This window comes from Apiospora aurea (genome assembly GCF_038362705.1).
Source record: "Apiospora aurea strain CBS 24483 chromosome Unknown utg000007l_segment0_segment0, whole genome shotgun sequence".
In the NCBI taxonomy this organism is placed as follows: Eukaryota; Fungi; Ascomycota; class Sordariomycetes; order Amphisphaeriales; family Apiosporaceae; genus Apiospora; species Apiospora aurea.
The window spans coordinates 451,147-465,960 of NW_027117394.1; the positions used below are offsets into that span (position 1 = coordinate 451,147).

A 14,814-nucleotide genomic window follows, 5' to 3' on the forward strand; every position below is an offset into this window, starting at 1 on the left:
CATGCGTGCGGACCGGGCTGTTTAATAGGATAATAAATGAAGAGAAAAGGAAAAGAAAAAGAGGCGGGGCAAGAGAATGAACGAAGGTCAAGAAGAAGCAGACGTGCCCATTACAAGGAGTCCATGAAGAGACACAATCCTGCAAGAGGGAAGAGGAAGAATTGATTGATGTCTCGAAGCTGGGGAGAAATGCAATTCAGCAGGCCGTGTGCTCTGGGAGGTAATCTAGCATTCTGGAGGGTCTCTGATGTCGCTATGAATGAAGCCAGGTTGAGGCCAGATGGATTTTCAGGCTAACCTAGCGGGCTGGCCAGCTCGGATGACAAGCCTAGCAAGCCTAGGCGCGAGGGCGCACAGGGAAAGGGGCCATGGTTCTGGGCTTCTGCTGGGCATGGGGTGGAATTGATTCACTTGGACGCAATTGGGTTCAATCAATCATTCACGGGCCAAAGATCCCAATTGGCAGATCAGCTCCTCTGTGCACCCCTAGCGCGTGCTATCTTGGGACACTGTCTCTGGGAGGCGCCCCTCCAACATGTACCCCCAAGCAACAGCTGGCCTCATTCGCTCGGGGGAAAAAGAAACGGACAGGGATAGCTAAGTAGCCCCCCCAGCGGCCTTGTACCTCTGCCAAGTGGGGCGTGTCTGGACAAGTACCTCTCGCTGGGTGGTCGCTTGAGCTGTGGCTGTGGCTAGAGCTGGCTCGTGTGCTCGTGTGTCGGATTACCTAAGCCAATTGACCTGACTGTCCTGTCCGTGCAGGCAGTCTTAACTCTTTGGACCTCTTGTCCGTCTGTGTCGGATCAACCTTCGACCGACTTGACTTCCGCATGGCCAGCGTCTCTCCCATGCGCTGGAAAATTTCCCGCTAGCAATACCTGACGGATCTAACCTTGTCGGCTGATTGGTTTGATGCAACTGGAGCTTCCAAGGCTGCTTGCCTGCCTCTTTTACCTCGCATCAATCCTAGGTTAGGCTCTTTTACAGATCGAGTTACGCGACGGCCATTACAACGTTGACTTGTTGGCAGCAAAACACGAAAAAGAGCACGAGTCGCCACCCACGAGTCCAGCAGGCATCCATTATCTGCAACCTTGGGAATTGCCGCGTTCCAACACATTTTGGCACTGAAAGGGTCTCGATCACTTTGCATACGTCACGATGGCCGCGACGGCTAACGGAGATGCAGCAGCTGTCCTGGACGACATCAAGCCGCCGCAGGGCATCGTCCTCCCCCAAGGAATTCAGAACCATCCTAGAAAAGACTGCTGGCTTCGTCGCCCGAAATGGCCTGCCATTCGAGGAGCGCATCCGCGAGAAGGAGAAGACCAACCCCAAGTTCAGCTTCCTGAACCCTACCGACCCCTACAACCCTTACTACCTATGGCGCCTCAGCGAGATCAAGGAAGGGCGAGGCACCGCCGTCGCTGCAGGGCGTGCTGCCGAGGCCGCCGCCCCCGTCGAACAGAAACCCGTCGGCCCTCCTAAACCGCCCGACTTCCAATTCTCCGCCCGCATGCCCAACATCAGTGCCCAGGATCTCGAAGTCGTCAGGCTCACAGCCCTGTTTGTGGCCAAGAACGGGAGACAGTTTATGACAGCTCTCTCGCAGCGCGAAGCTGGCAACTACCAATTCGATTTCCTGCGACCCAACCACAGTCTGCACAACTTCTTCCAACACCTGATCGACCAGTACTCCATGCTGCTGCGCGCTGGCGGCATCGACGGCGAAGGTGGCAGAGTCCAACAAGAACGAGTTGCCGAGCTGCAGCGCAATATCGACGACAAATACCATATTTTGGCGCGAGCAAGGCAACGAGCAGAGTGGCTATCATACCAGGAGGAGGAGAAACAGAAGAAGGAAGAGGATGCCGAGAAGGAGCGCCTGTCATACGCCTCCATCGACTGGCATAACTTTGTCGTTGTCGAAACCATCGTCTTCACCGAGGCCGACGACCAAGCCGAGCTGCCACCGCCCACGTCCCTCAACGACCTGCAATTCGCCTCTCTCGAACAGAAGGCACGTGTATCCGTCAATGCCAACCTGCGCATCGAAGAAGGGTTCCCGTCAGAAGAAGACAGTGCGAGCTTCAATGGCTACGCGTCTGGGCCCCAGCAGACCTTCAACCTCCCTCAACACCCCGCCTATCCCGCCCAGCAGGCGGCGTCTGGCGTCCAGCCCCAATACCCAGCACAGCCAATGCAACCTCCGGCGCAGGCTGCCTATGGCATGGCACCGCCCACGAGGCCGAATGGAATGCAAGAAGACGACGAGGCACGGCGGATTCGCGAGAGAGAAGAGGCTCGTGCTAGGATGCACCAAGCTCAAGTGGAGGCTAAGGGTGGCGCGCCCATGAAGATCAAGGAGAACTACGTTCCTAGGGCCGCCGTTCGCGCGGCGAACAAGCAAGGCACGCACATGGCGCTCTGCCAGATTTGCAAACAGCAAATCCCCGCGAACGAGCTCGAGGAACACATGCGAATCGAGCTCCTGGACCCCAGGTGGAAGGAGCAGAAAGCCAAGGCGGAGTCGCGATATTCTGGCGCCAATCTCGCCTCGGCCGATGCGGCCAACCACCTGAAGCGTTTTGTCAGTCAACGAACCGACTTGTTTGACCCAGTGACGGGCCAGCCGACCACAGAAGAGGAGCTGGCCCGTAGGAAGAGGACGGCCCTGAACAGCTACGACGGCAACCCGGACGGCGTTAGGAACCAGGCACACCAGGCGCACCTGTCGCACATGCAGAGCGTCAACGTGGATGAACAGATTGCGAGGATACACCAAAAGTTTGCCAACAAGGATGGCCAGTAGACACTGGATAAGCTTACGAGGGAACCCCATCATGAAATTTGTACGATCGAAGTGACGGATGGCCAAGGCCAAGAAAGCTCGAGTTCTTGAGATACTCGATGGGCTCAGGGGGCGGCCATGCCTAAATAGCGACAATCTGGCATACCGGAAAGGCGAAGGGTCATCTAAGACAGTATGGGAGAGGCAGAGGGACCCAGCGAAACAGCAGAAGGTAATGAAACAAGCCCAAAGAAACTTTGCTTTACGATATCAAAATGCTCATACTCCAATGCAGTTCTGTTCATACGCCTCACCCACCAGTTATCGTGGTAGAGCGTGGAGCGCATCCCGTGATACCCCTGTTTTGATTATTGCGCTCCAGCGCACTATGCGCTACGTATGTGAAGATAGCCTGACGGGTGAGTTCAAACGATCAGAAAACATGCCCGGGATTTGTATAACACCATGATTGGACTTGTAAAAGTATCATAGCCACCACAGGGGCTTCGTAATAGTATAATATAACCCCGGGGATCCTGTCAGGGTCGTCTATTGACCCCTTGCTGTAGTGTCTTGAGCAGGGAGAAGAGCACATCCATATCCCATTTTATAGAATTGGATGGTTAGTTCACGTAGTGATGCCAAATACGAAAAGATAGGGGCCATGAAAGTGGCTTCTTGAATTGATCATTATCTGCCCATGCTCCGACTAATTATCATCATCATCCTCGTCCTCGTCGTCTACCTCCGGCACTAAATCCTCTACAATCAGATTGCCGCCCCGACCGATCCGCTCCCCGAGCGTCGCCGTGTCTTTAGGTTCGTACACGATGCGAGGCATCAAGCCGGCAATACGGAAAGCGTACTCGTGCTCGTACTCGTCCTCGCTGGGCTTCTCCCCCGCACCATCCTTCTCGCCATCTTCCTGTTGTAGTAGATCGTAGCACTCCACAAAAGCATACAGCTCCTCCACCGTCGTAGCCGCCGCGAACCGCCGCACCACTCGCCCGCCGCCCGAAGCCTCGGGCATCTTGAGCGCCAGCCGGACGGCGTCCTTGACAGCGGTGTCGGGCTCGGGCGCAATCGTCGTAGCCCGCCACTTGCGCCACTGCTCCCGCAGGGCCGCCTTCCGCTCCGCCGCCGCCGCCTGCTCCAGGGCGCGCTTCTCGGCGTCGCGCGCGGCGGCCTCGGCCTCCTTCTTTTGCCGGGCCCGCTCGCGGTCCCGGGCCAGACTGCGCTCGTAGGCGCTGTCCTGCTCGGCGCGCATATTTCGGGCGAATTCCTGCGCGGTTCGCTCGGCTCGGGCGGTCGCGAGGTCGGGGCTGTACTTGTTGATGGCGGTCTGGATCTCGGCGAGGAACGTGGAGGACGAAACGGGGCCGACGAGGCGCTTCACAATGCTCATCCGCGTGCTGCCTTCCTTGGGCGTCAGGCATACGAGACAGGAGAAGGGGAACTTGGTCGCGTTGTACTCGGCGGCCACCTGGTACGTCTCCGAGTCCAGCACGTTGCCGCCCCAGAGGAGGATGTTATTGGAGGGCTCGTTGATGAAGTCCTTGACTTCCGGTGCCAGGAGCGTGTCTCGGGTGAAGGACTCGGTATCGTCGTGCTCAGGCGACATGAGGACGATCAGCAGGAACTTGAGGTCCTTCTTGGCCGCGTCGAGGGCCTGGGCGAACCCGGACTCGACAAAGGGCAGGCCGGTGGCGCCCTCGGGGGTGCCGTACTCCTCCTCAAACTCCCGCTTGAAGCGCGCGGCCGTGTCGCGGGGCAGCAGCATGCGCCGGCCGATGGTGCCCTTCCAGCCGCTCGTGACGCTCGCGGTGATGGCGCGGGGCCGGATCTGGGCGGGCAGGAAGGCGAGGATGTAGGCAAAGGTGCGGAAGAAGGTCGAGACGGCGCGCAGGCCGAGGGTGAAGGGGGTCAGCAGCAGCGAGAGCAGGAAGGGCGGGCGGTGGGTCGACTCGGGTTGGGGCACGATCCGGGGCGCGGGGTCGGGCCGGTTGGCGCGGGCGGGCTGGAACGGGGACGAGGCGGCCAGGAGGGACTCTTGCAGGTTCTCATGGCGGGCGGCGGCCGGCGGCGGTATGGAGTCCTGGGCGGCGATGGCCTCGGCGAGGGGATCGGGGCCCTCGCCGTCGAAGAACTTGGCTATTGCTATCTGGAAGGCCAACAGTCAGCGGTGTTGTTACGTTTGGTTGTACATGTACAGCAAGGAAAGGTGGCCTGGTACGTACCTGGACATTCCATTGTGATCTCTCCAAAAGCGGCACGGCGTCCTTGACTTCTTGTGCTGTGAAAGCCGTGAATTGCTCGAGGGCAGCTTGCTGATCCGGCGTCAGCTGGGCTATGTCGACGGTGTCGTCGTCGGCGGCCATTTCGGAGGTTATCGTTCGGGCCGTGGTTGCTGCTGCTGCTGATGGAAGATGGTGGCGGGACTTTCCATGGAGCGAACCAAGGTCGAGAAAGCCGACAGGGTGGCCGCAGGGTTGATTGCTGTGTGAGGAATGGGCGGGAGAGGAAGACGTTGGTTTTGTGTCGAAGCCGTTGGGCCTAAAGGTGTTTGGCACGAAAGCCAAATCAAATAAGAAAGCAAGGTGGCCTCGAAGTCTGGTTATTACATGTCGATCGACACTAGCTCCGGCGGACAAGAACACCTTTGAGGCCTTGCATTGCAGCAATCACTTAAACTGCCTCGGGCTCGGGGGGTGGAAGTGAAGGATGACGTCCGTGGGGCTCGCTGGAAGGAGCCGTGTCAATGTTAAATTTAGGTGCAACACGTACCTGGCCTAGGCCACCGTTACCTATTCTTGAATGACAGAAAAAGAGTCTCTATGATCACTTCTACATTGTGTGCTACGGTAGATCAATTTGACTATGACCGTAGCAATAGCAATAGCAGCTCATATTGCATTCGTACTTCATCGACTGGAAGCGAGTGGTCAATCAATACTTGCCTACTTCCATAGGTACATGTATGAACCAGGACCAGGCTGGAGGAACGTTGCGAAGAATAAGCCTTGATCGAGCAAGCCAATGCAAGCGCTAACCCAGCCAACCAGTGCAACCCCCACAGTGAAAAAGATACCTTGGCTACTGTTCCCTCTGCCTGGAGTCCCAATGTGCCAGCCAACATGGTGGGTGGGTGGTGTGTGCCGCGCGCCCTGCAGCAATCCCAACTCCTGCTGGCTGCTGGTACTCCTGCTGGTACTCCAACTCAACTCAATGCTCCTTGGCAAGGCGGGCGGCCGTCGCATTGATACTGTACGTGTACGCCAGACACACACACACACCACTTGTGCTTGGCCCATCCCACTAACGTCCTTGCTTGGGAGACAACGACTGGTCTAAAGCTTGCTCGCTACATGTCTCTTATGATCTTATCGTCAACCTCCTCGCCCGACTGCCCGCCCATCGCGTCTGCCGCCCTTCTCCTCCCGCCAGGCCTTGCACGAACCACCGCCCACTGCCCATCCCTATAAATCGCTTCCTCTGTAAGATTTCCATGGGCGAGGGTTCGCCCTTTGCTGGAAGAGAATGGGAGCCCTTTGAGAGGTTGATCGAGTAAGTTAAAAGTCTCTCTCCCCTCCTCCTCTACCTATGCTAGCACGCTTGGTCTGCTTGCACGTCTTGGGTCGGAAAAGAAGCCCCTCCATCTCCCACGCCTCTTACCTTCTCAGCCATGCGTATACTAGGCCTGGCTCCTGCTTCCATTCAAGACAAACTCCACTGCATAGTGGCAGTTGCGCATCGCCTTTTGTCCTTCCTGCCCTCTGCGCCCTCTGTCTGCCCTTGCCTCCTGCCTCCTGCCTTCTCTTCCATGCCCGCTCCCCCGAGTCCCACGATCACCTCCTACCTACATGTAGGCACAGGCAAACGCTTGGGTGCTAATTGCGAACTATCCAAGCAGGGGCTGCAAATTTGATTGGGCAATCTAAGCAATCGCCGTCGCTGTCACGACTTCCACCCGACGACTGCACTGTCGCGCGAAGCATGCCACTACAGACCCCATCTCGAATTTAAATCAACAAATGGCGACATCGCGCTTCACCCCCGCCGACCAGCGAGGGAGACAAATGGCTTCCCCACGTCCAAAGACCCGCGGTTAGTCTGGAGCAGTAGCCGGGAGAGACCGTCGTCCATGCCGTTCGAGTGTGCTGCCGAGTCGATGCTCGCCCCCGTAGAACTGGCATCGACCGATCCTGTCTATCCCCTGCCAACCCCGAAGCTTGCTTTGCTGACTTGCCTTTATTCGCTCCTGCCTAGACAGCAAAGACACCCTGTGTCGCAACATCCTTATATACGGCCACTGCCGCTATGAAGACCAAGGCTGTGCCTTCAACCACGACCAAGATAAGGGCACCTTGAATTCTGCAGACAGGTAAGCAGTTGCTGTCCCGCTTTTAAATGCCTGTGATTGTTCCAGGTTGCGCAGAAAGTCCACGACGACGGGAGAGCATCCCTTGGCCATCTCCGTTACTTTGCATTGCCCACTTCAGAATTGTTATCTTGAGTGTCCATTCCTCTGCCCTTTAATCGACCTGGTCCATTTCCCCCGTACAAAAGGAAAACAACACCGATATCAAGATGTCCGGCGACGAGTGTAGTGATGCAAGTTCCAAGGACCCGGCTGTATCTCCATCTCCTCGGGGTTTGAAACTAGACTATAAGGAAGAGTTTCCCTCCTTGGGCCAACGTACCATTGCACCTCCAAGGAAGTACTGGTTCGGAGCCACACAACAGGATGCCTCCAACTCTGATGCGTCGGCCGTGGAGAAAGTCGAGCCCCCCCAGGCTGTCCGTATCCCCCCCTACGGAGCTTCCGAACCAACAGCCTCGCCAGCCTTCGGAAGCTGCAAATGCCCGGTCGAAGTGGCCGATAGGGCTTCCACTTGACCAGGGTGTTCAGGGATTGCAAACGGCCAATGTTCCGCCTAATGACGATCGTGGACCTGCACTGGAACAATCTGACTTTCCAGGCCCTGGTGATGATATTCTTGGCCCGATTACTAACAAGGCCAGCAGTGCTAAAAAGTCACTCAATGTCGACTCGCCCTCTTTCACACCCACTCAATTGCAACCCGGGGCCAAGAAGTTCACCTTCTCCTCGCAGGCCGCCAATGCAGCCCCTTTCACGCCCAAAGCGGTGGGCAATAGCTGTATGTTTGCTTCTGAATCGTTGAGAGACGGAACCGAGATACTGACGTGTAGAAAAGCCACTCCTTCGACCCTTACGCAAGATGCCGAAGGTCCTATCTTCAACCCTGCTACTATCAGGGAATTTACGCCGCAGTCCCAAAACTACGACCTCAACACGGCTACCGCCACCAATGGAACAGCGACTGACTCTTCGAATGTCTATGATCCCTTCTCCATGTCGGGAATGAATCAGACTATTCCGACGGCGCAGTTCAACCCTTATGCGGAAGATCCTACCGGGATGGCTGGGGGGAGTACTTCGTTCTATCCGGCACAAGGAGCTTATGCGGGTCCTATCCAACCCTTACAGCACCATCTATATGCGTCAGTCGGGCCATACAGGACGGATCTGAGTAACTATCAGCGCCAAGCACACGATTTCTTCCTGCGCGAAGACATCCGCGAGGAAATGCAGAAGAAGTCAGAGGCAACTAGACAGGTCCTGCCCGGCTCGCAGCTGCCCAGTGTTGCTCATTACCACTCGCTTGTGCCTCTTGACGGCGTGAGGGGCGGTAAGAGCATTTTCGGCGACTGCCTGTCATGGCTGTACAAGGCAGAGTCTAAGAAGAACGGAAACATCTACTGCCTCAGGCGGTTGCAAGGTGTGCGCTCGATTACCAAGGAGTCTGTCAGCGTGATTTCCCGGTGGAAGCGTATCAACTGCGGCAACGTCGTTTCAGTCGTCGAGTGCTTTACATCAAGAGACTTCAACGACATGTCGTTGATCTTTATCCACAACTACCATCCGTTGTCCAAAACATTGGCTGAGCATCACTTCCACGCAAACAACCAGGGTCGTTATGTGAGACCCCAGCCAGTCCCCGAGAGCGTTCTTTGGAGTTATATTTGCCAGATGTGCAACGCCTTGAAGGCAATCCATTCTGAAAATCTTGCAGCGCGATGTATCGACCTGAGCAAGGTCATCCTGACTGACAAGAATCGCATCCGACTGAGCGCATGCGCGATTCAGGACGTGTTGGAACATGAGACAGCAAAGCCCATCCTGGAGCTCCAACTCGACGATTTCGTGCAGCTCGGGAGGATGATCCTTTGCATCGGCACCAACACGCAGACTCTGCATAACCTGCAAGCATCTATGGCCCAGTTTGGAGCAATGTATAGCCAAGAGCTTCGCGACCGACTCATGTGGCTTCTCACCAACCCACAAACCCCTGAGCAAGTGAGCCAAAAGACGGTTCACGAGTTGGCTCGGGGGATTAGCGACCGTGTATTGGACAGTTTCGATTCCTCTTTGCACGCTAGCGATGAGCTGACCTCCAACTTGTACCGCGAGCTGGAGAATGGCAGGCTTGCGAGGCTGTTGATGAAACTGGGTACGATCAACGAGCGCCCCGAATTCGAAAACGACCCTTCTTGGTCTGAGAACGGTGAGCGGTACCAGCTGAAGCTGTTCCGCGACTTCGTCTTTCACCAGGTCGACGCCAATGGCAATCCTGTCGTGGATATGGCTCATATGCTCAGATGCCTCAACAGGCTGGACGCGGGGACGGAAGAGCGGGTATACTTGACCAGCCGCGACCACCAGACGGCATTTGTCGTCACTTACAGGGAACTCAAGAAGCAGGTGGTTAGTGCGTTTAGCGAATTGCTCAAAAAGAGCAAGCAGCAGCCTCGCGGTTATTAATAACTTCCACGACCAGCCCCTGCCTCCTGGGGATTTCTCCGGCCAGGCATGCACCATCTAGAACAGTCACGAAGCGCCTAAAACTATGCTCCTCCGTATCTTAACATGGGAGTGCACGGTTACTGGAGTTTACAGCGGAGCCAGCAGCTTTTTTCGTATAGACGTCAGGAGACCGACTATACGGTATCGTTAGGAGACCAAGACCGAGGGAGGACATGGGAGACCTCATCGGCATAGCGGATGATTTGACGAGAGCGGCTTGCCTGGGGACGAGACGAGGCGAGCAAACCCCTTAGCGTGCTACAAGAAATAGGGGAAAACAAGACACACGGGTGAAGAGCTACTTTCTGGACTTCCAGAAGCCCACGAGCTTGACGAAGATTATAGACTACACAGCTAAGCAAAAATCATTACGAATGGCCCACCGACCATGCCTGTTTCACTATCGTGCTGTGCGTACATACTCCTGGGGCCTTGTGGTATGCTGTGATGAGTGTTGATGGGTTGTCGACTTGAGTGTTCGTATCATGATCCCATCTGCCCATTCCGCTTGTGGTACACGATGAGTTTCGATGACTTTGTGCATGTATGCCGACTGCTACGCAGTGACTTTGATGCGCCATACATTTCAGGTGTTGTTCAAGTACAGTTCCACATGTAGTCGTTACATGCGTTGTCGTTTTGCGGCGACGAAGTTACACCAGGGAATGGTAAGTAAGAGAATACGCAACCAGCCCTTTTTCGGATTGACTGCCTGAGAAAAATCGTATACGTCTTCTACATCGAGGGATTACTCCAGATATTTCTAAGCCACGTTACTAGTAGACGAAACTCAGATAAAACTCAGACGAGCCCAATCGCATTTACGGGATCGGGCAGTTCAAGCACATGATCCATACTTGAGGAGCTCGAACCTGATATTCGGCAAGCGCGTGGGTTACCAAATATTAGCTAGAGCTGGAGAGATGTAGACTTGGAGGGTGATGCGTGATTCGCCGTTGCTTTCCATTCCATACGAAGTGTACATCGTCAGTCAATAAGGCTCCGCGGTGAGGCTGGGCAGGTGGAAGGGTCATGTTGGGGGTTGCGGCGGGCTCTCACCCACCCCCTTTCGGCATCCCCGGCATCCATGGAAGCAGTCAGCTTATACGACATGGGCTCAGCGATGCGCCCGTGTCCTTCTTTTCTGGACGTAACTGCTGATTCTTCTGACTCGACACGCTGGCCGGTTACGTCTAGTAGACATTGTCAATGGTTTCGAATGGTTCATGGATCTTGTCGAGCAGCTGTAACTTGATATTGAGGAGGGAGGGATGGCAATTGACGATGCCTATTGCTCCCGGATTAGAGCGAATGAATGAGTACGATTATGCTTGTATCGTTCTGGCCGGCCAACCAAGGAACACTTAAAACGGACATGACATGCTTGCTTCGCACACTGCACACACAATATATGCATAAATTGTGGTATCGACGCATTTGTCGCCTTCTGGGACGAGTTTGCCCATAAGTCTTGTGTCATTCCCTCTGTGTTTGTGATCTGGGGTCATCTCCCCTGCGAGAGTGAAGACTTTGACTGTGGGATCTCTACTGAGCAAGATGATGAGAGCTTTCGTGCCCACAAGCATCGCAGATGCCAAGGCCTGTCGCTTTCTAATATAAGACCCGTTTCTGTGGGTATTCGAGGCCTTTAACAGTTAAACCCAAGAAAAACAGAACCTTAAGGCCAGCCCTGATACAGGGTGCGAGAGATACCTGCACGTATTTCCCTCTCTACATTCCAAATTTACTTTCAAGAGTATCCCCTTTTTATTCCACTTGATATTTGGGTCTTCCACCGGCCTCGGTTCAAACCCGGGGATACCGTCGTCAACCGTTACGGTGGATGGTGTGGCTTCATAGCGGCACATGTCCCTTGATTGGGTTCCCCAGAGGAGACGATCTTCCCTTTTCCATGTTCGGCTCTCGATTACTTGGGGATAGACGTCGACAGATGTATCTGAGATCCTCCTAGTTCCGTATCATGGCATGTCAAGTTTACTAGTACATTATTTTAGGGGGTTCAAGGGTATCGCAGAAAATGGAGGGATCCATCGAGCTGGTAACGTACCCGTCTCCGGACTCTTGTGCAGCCTTCAGGTTCGTTGCATGTATCTGTACCTCCTCCGGCCTACCTGATCGTACGTACTTGTCACAGATTGATTTCAGTGACAGTTGTAATACGGGGTCGTGGGAGATAGCCATTAGCAACAACCTGCAAAATATTCCGTCGTTGCCCTATGAAGATGTCTTTCTACTACTTTTCCCAGATCACCAGATCACCACGACGTAACACAAGTATTGATGGGCTACCCTATCGGAAAGGGGCTCAGATGCTGTAATGCACGTGATGAGATATACAGGAGGAAATGCCTGATCATCTGGCGTCTGATATGGCTGGGTTCTTTTCTGCCTTATTTGGATAACACAAGCTCTTCTACGAACTCTGCCTGGCAAGTTCATGGACTATACCTTTTTCTTCCCTATTCATAAAACCGGGTATTTATCCGAGTCATAGTTTTGGCCCTGTGCCCCAAGATTTTGAATAGCATTATCGCCACCACTGACCTGCACAAGAGTCTTGGGGTCAGGCTGTCGTGGAGACCGCAGTTTCATGTTAGACTTGCTGCATCCTAACTCCATGGGGGCGGGGGCGAAGTTCGCATAGGCGGAGGCATATCCCCATTTTACGACCCCATCGGAGTGGCTCGCCGGCAGAGAATCATGACCCAACGTAGCTCGTTCTGCCATCTCAGGCCTCTTCAGGCTGAGCGAAAGGGTTCTCGATCTCTTCGCTTCCATCCACCGGGCTAATAACAACCAGTAGTGTACCACGCGCAACGACAAGACCGAGCGGGCGACTGCTCTCGTTACCCTCGTCATCTGTGAAAATAAGTAAAGGATGTCAGCCTGTGTCCGAACGAACGATCGCTGCTACCAAGGGAGGCAAGGGAAGTAAAGTAACAGTCAAGAGGAGAGGGGAGAGGAAGGAGACGGGGGAGGGGGGGGTTACCCACCTCGGACCACTTCTTGCACTTCGTCGAGCACCAGGTTCATCAAGGCATCGTATCCCTTGAGAGTTCCGGTGCACTCGCGGCCGCCGTTGAACTTGACGGTGATGCGCTTGTCCATGTACTTGCTCAGGTCGAGGATGTTCTCCTTCTTGGGGCGCTCGCGCTCCTGGCCGCCCTCGGCGCCGGCGCCGTGGCCTCCGCGGCCGCCTGCCCCGTGTCCGCCTCGTCCACCGCCCCCTCCTCGGCCGCGGTAGCCTCCGCCGCCACGACCGCCGCGCTGGTGGGGTCTATCGGCCATAATTTTGCGTTTCGAGCGTTTGCGGGTAGAATAGGTTCGGATGCGTGTGCGTGTGCGCGTGCGTGTGTGACACGTAGAAATCAAGGCTACCAGGGCAGAAAAAAAGGGGGAAACCCTGATTTCCTGGGTCGGGTTGGCGCGTTGGCTGTCGCAAATGCGATGTGGTGGTGGTGGTGGTTGGCTCTCTAGCTCAGCCTAGCTGTTCGTTCCTCTCCTCTCCCAAGCGAAGGTGGGATTTCGCGACAGGGATGTTTTTCCGGGTGGCGGGCAACGGCTGCTTGGGATGCCTGGGGGCCTGGGGGCAAGTCTCGTGTCGGGGGAGGGATGAAACGTGACGGTAATAATGACGACAGACCGGTCGGTGCAGGCTGATTTGAATGTTGGTGCAGCAGTGGCAGGCCGAAAACGAATTGGACGCCGTGCAGGAAGGGCTAAGGCTGGAAGCGAATTGCGGATGGATAGTGGGGGGGGGAGGCGGCCCTCTCTTTCGGAACTCGAACGACGATCGAGATGGCCTGTCGGGCGCGTCGTTCCGCTGGGTGGCGCGTGCCGTGGTCGAGTAAAAACCAAACGAAATGGAAGAAATATCTGCGAGAGATGGACGAGAGTTTGGGCCTACTTTGTTCCTGGCCCTCGTGGTGCTCCCGTTGCTGTGTACATAGGGTGTAGGCCAGATAGACAGCTATCTCCCACTCCCAGCAGCTGAGCTTTGGCTGGGCGGGCAGTTGTGTGGTTGTGCCGTCCCCCCGCCGCCGCAGTGTCCACGCCCACGCGAGGCTGAGAAGCTCAAAATTTAGGAATTAGCCGGGCATCCGTTGCCAAGTAAAGAAAAAGACCCCCCACATGTAAGTACTGTAATACCAGAAAGCCCCGATGGATTGGTCACCGCATTTATCAATATCAATATCATTTCAATCACGGCAAGTTGGCTTCGATTCGTGCCATCGCATCCGTATGTAACTAGTACTATAGATGGGCAGGCCCCCAAACATCAGCGGCATGTAGGCCCGTCCGTATTGTAATGTCGCCAAGTCGCCCTCCATGCCGAACCAGGAAACGGTAGATGCGCAGGGCATGTAACAGTTTCTTTTTGGGATGCGACGGGTATGCATCCGCTACTGTGATAACGCCATGGATGGATGGATTGCGCATGGGCGCGGGCGTGGGCGCGGGCGCAGGCATGCCACATGCAGCTGTCTGCTTTGGTGCAGTCTGCAGTGCTATGCCAGCCAACTATGATGCAGCCATACCGGTTCGGACCGCGGTCCGGTAGCCAATCACACGCCCACGAACCTCTCGGAAATTGTCTGACTTTGAACCTCGATCATCATCGGCTTGCTGCCACACCAACCGACGCTGCAAACCTGGCAAGCCCTCCCCTCGCTCCTCCCTCCTTGCCTCCCTCCCTTCCCAGGTAGAGACACGGAGAGGGAGAGAGAGAGGGAGAGAGAGAGAGAGAGAGGACTGGTCTGGTTCCCATCTTTCTGATTTGATCTGCCGGCCGGACATCGTTGGCGCCATCCAATTTGTCCCTTCGCGGCCCATCCCCTCGAACTCATCAGGGATCCAGCAGCACGGCACGTCTCTCCACCCTCCATGTCCAAGGAAATAAAAATGAGGCCAGCAAGACAATGACGGGCAGAGTCTCGGAAAATGCCGAAGTAGGTTGGTATCAAGTTTGCCTGACAAGTTGCCCCGTAACCCGGTCCTTGGCAGGAGCCTCTCAGGCTCCCTCTCCGAGTAGTTATTACTTGGTTAGACAGTGAGCGAGCGGCTGCTATCTGCTGCAGGCAGGGAGAGCGGAGCAACAAGGGAGAGGATGGAGAGA

At 55.4% G+C, this 14,814-nt stretch overlaps 4 protein-coding genes across 4 annotated transcripts; 2 read left to right on the forward strand and 2 right to left on the reverse strand.

Moving 5' to 3' along the window:
* Positions 1–1,161: 1,161 nt before the first annotated feature.
* Positions 1,162–2,812, forward strand: PG986_010436 (Pre-mRNA splicing; the record flags this gene model as incomplete). Its single annotated transcript, XM_066846658.1, has 2 exons — positions 1,162–1,227; positions 1,265–2,812. 2 exons carry the CDS (start codon positions 1,162–1,164, stop codon positions 2,810–2,812), a joined length of 1,614 nt encoding a protein of 537 aa, XP_066696149.1.
* Positions 2,813–3,500: 688 nt separating this feature from the next.
* Positions 3,501–5,169, reverse strand: PG986_010437 (UBX domain-containing protein; the record flags this gene model as incomplete). The annotated part of the gene is made up of 2 exons (XM_066846659.1): positions 3,501–4,952; positions 5,029–5,169. 2 exons carry the CDS (start codon positions 5,167–5,169, stop codon positions 3,501–3,503), a joined length of 1,593 nt encoding a protein of 530 aa, XP_066696150.1.
* Positions 5,170–6,736: 1,567 nt separating this feature from the next.
* PG986_010438 (uncharacterized protein) lies at positions 6,737–9,635 on the forward strand (the record flags this gene model as incomplete). The annotated part of the gene is made up of 3 exons (XM_066846660.1): positions 6,737–6,895; positions 7,058–7,172; positions 7,817–9,635. Exons 1-3 carry the CDS (start codon positions 6,823–6,825, stop codon positions 9,633–9,635), a joined length of 2,007 nt encoding a protein of 668 aa, XP_066696151.1. The 5' UTR covers positions 6,737–6,822.
* A 2,791-nt stretch (positions 9,636–12,426) lies between these two features.
* PG986_010439 (uncharacterized protein) lies at positions 12,427–12,986 on the reverse strand (the record flags this gene model as incomplete). Its single annotated transcript, XM_066846661.1, has 2 exons — positions 12,427–12,557; positions 12,692–12,986. The coding sequence occupies 2 exons, from the start codon at positions 12,984–12,986 to the stop codon at positions 12,427–12,429; spliced, it is 426 nt and encodes a 141-aa protein (XP_066696152.1).
* Between the last annotated feature and the right edge of the window lie 1,828 nt (positions 12,987–14,814).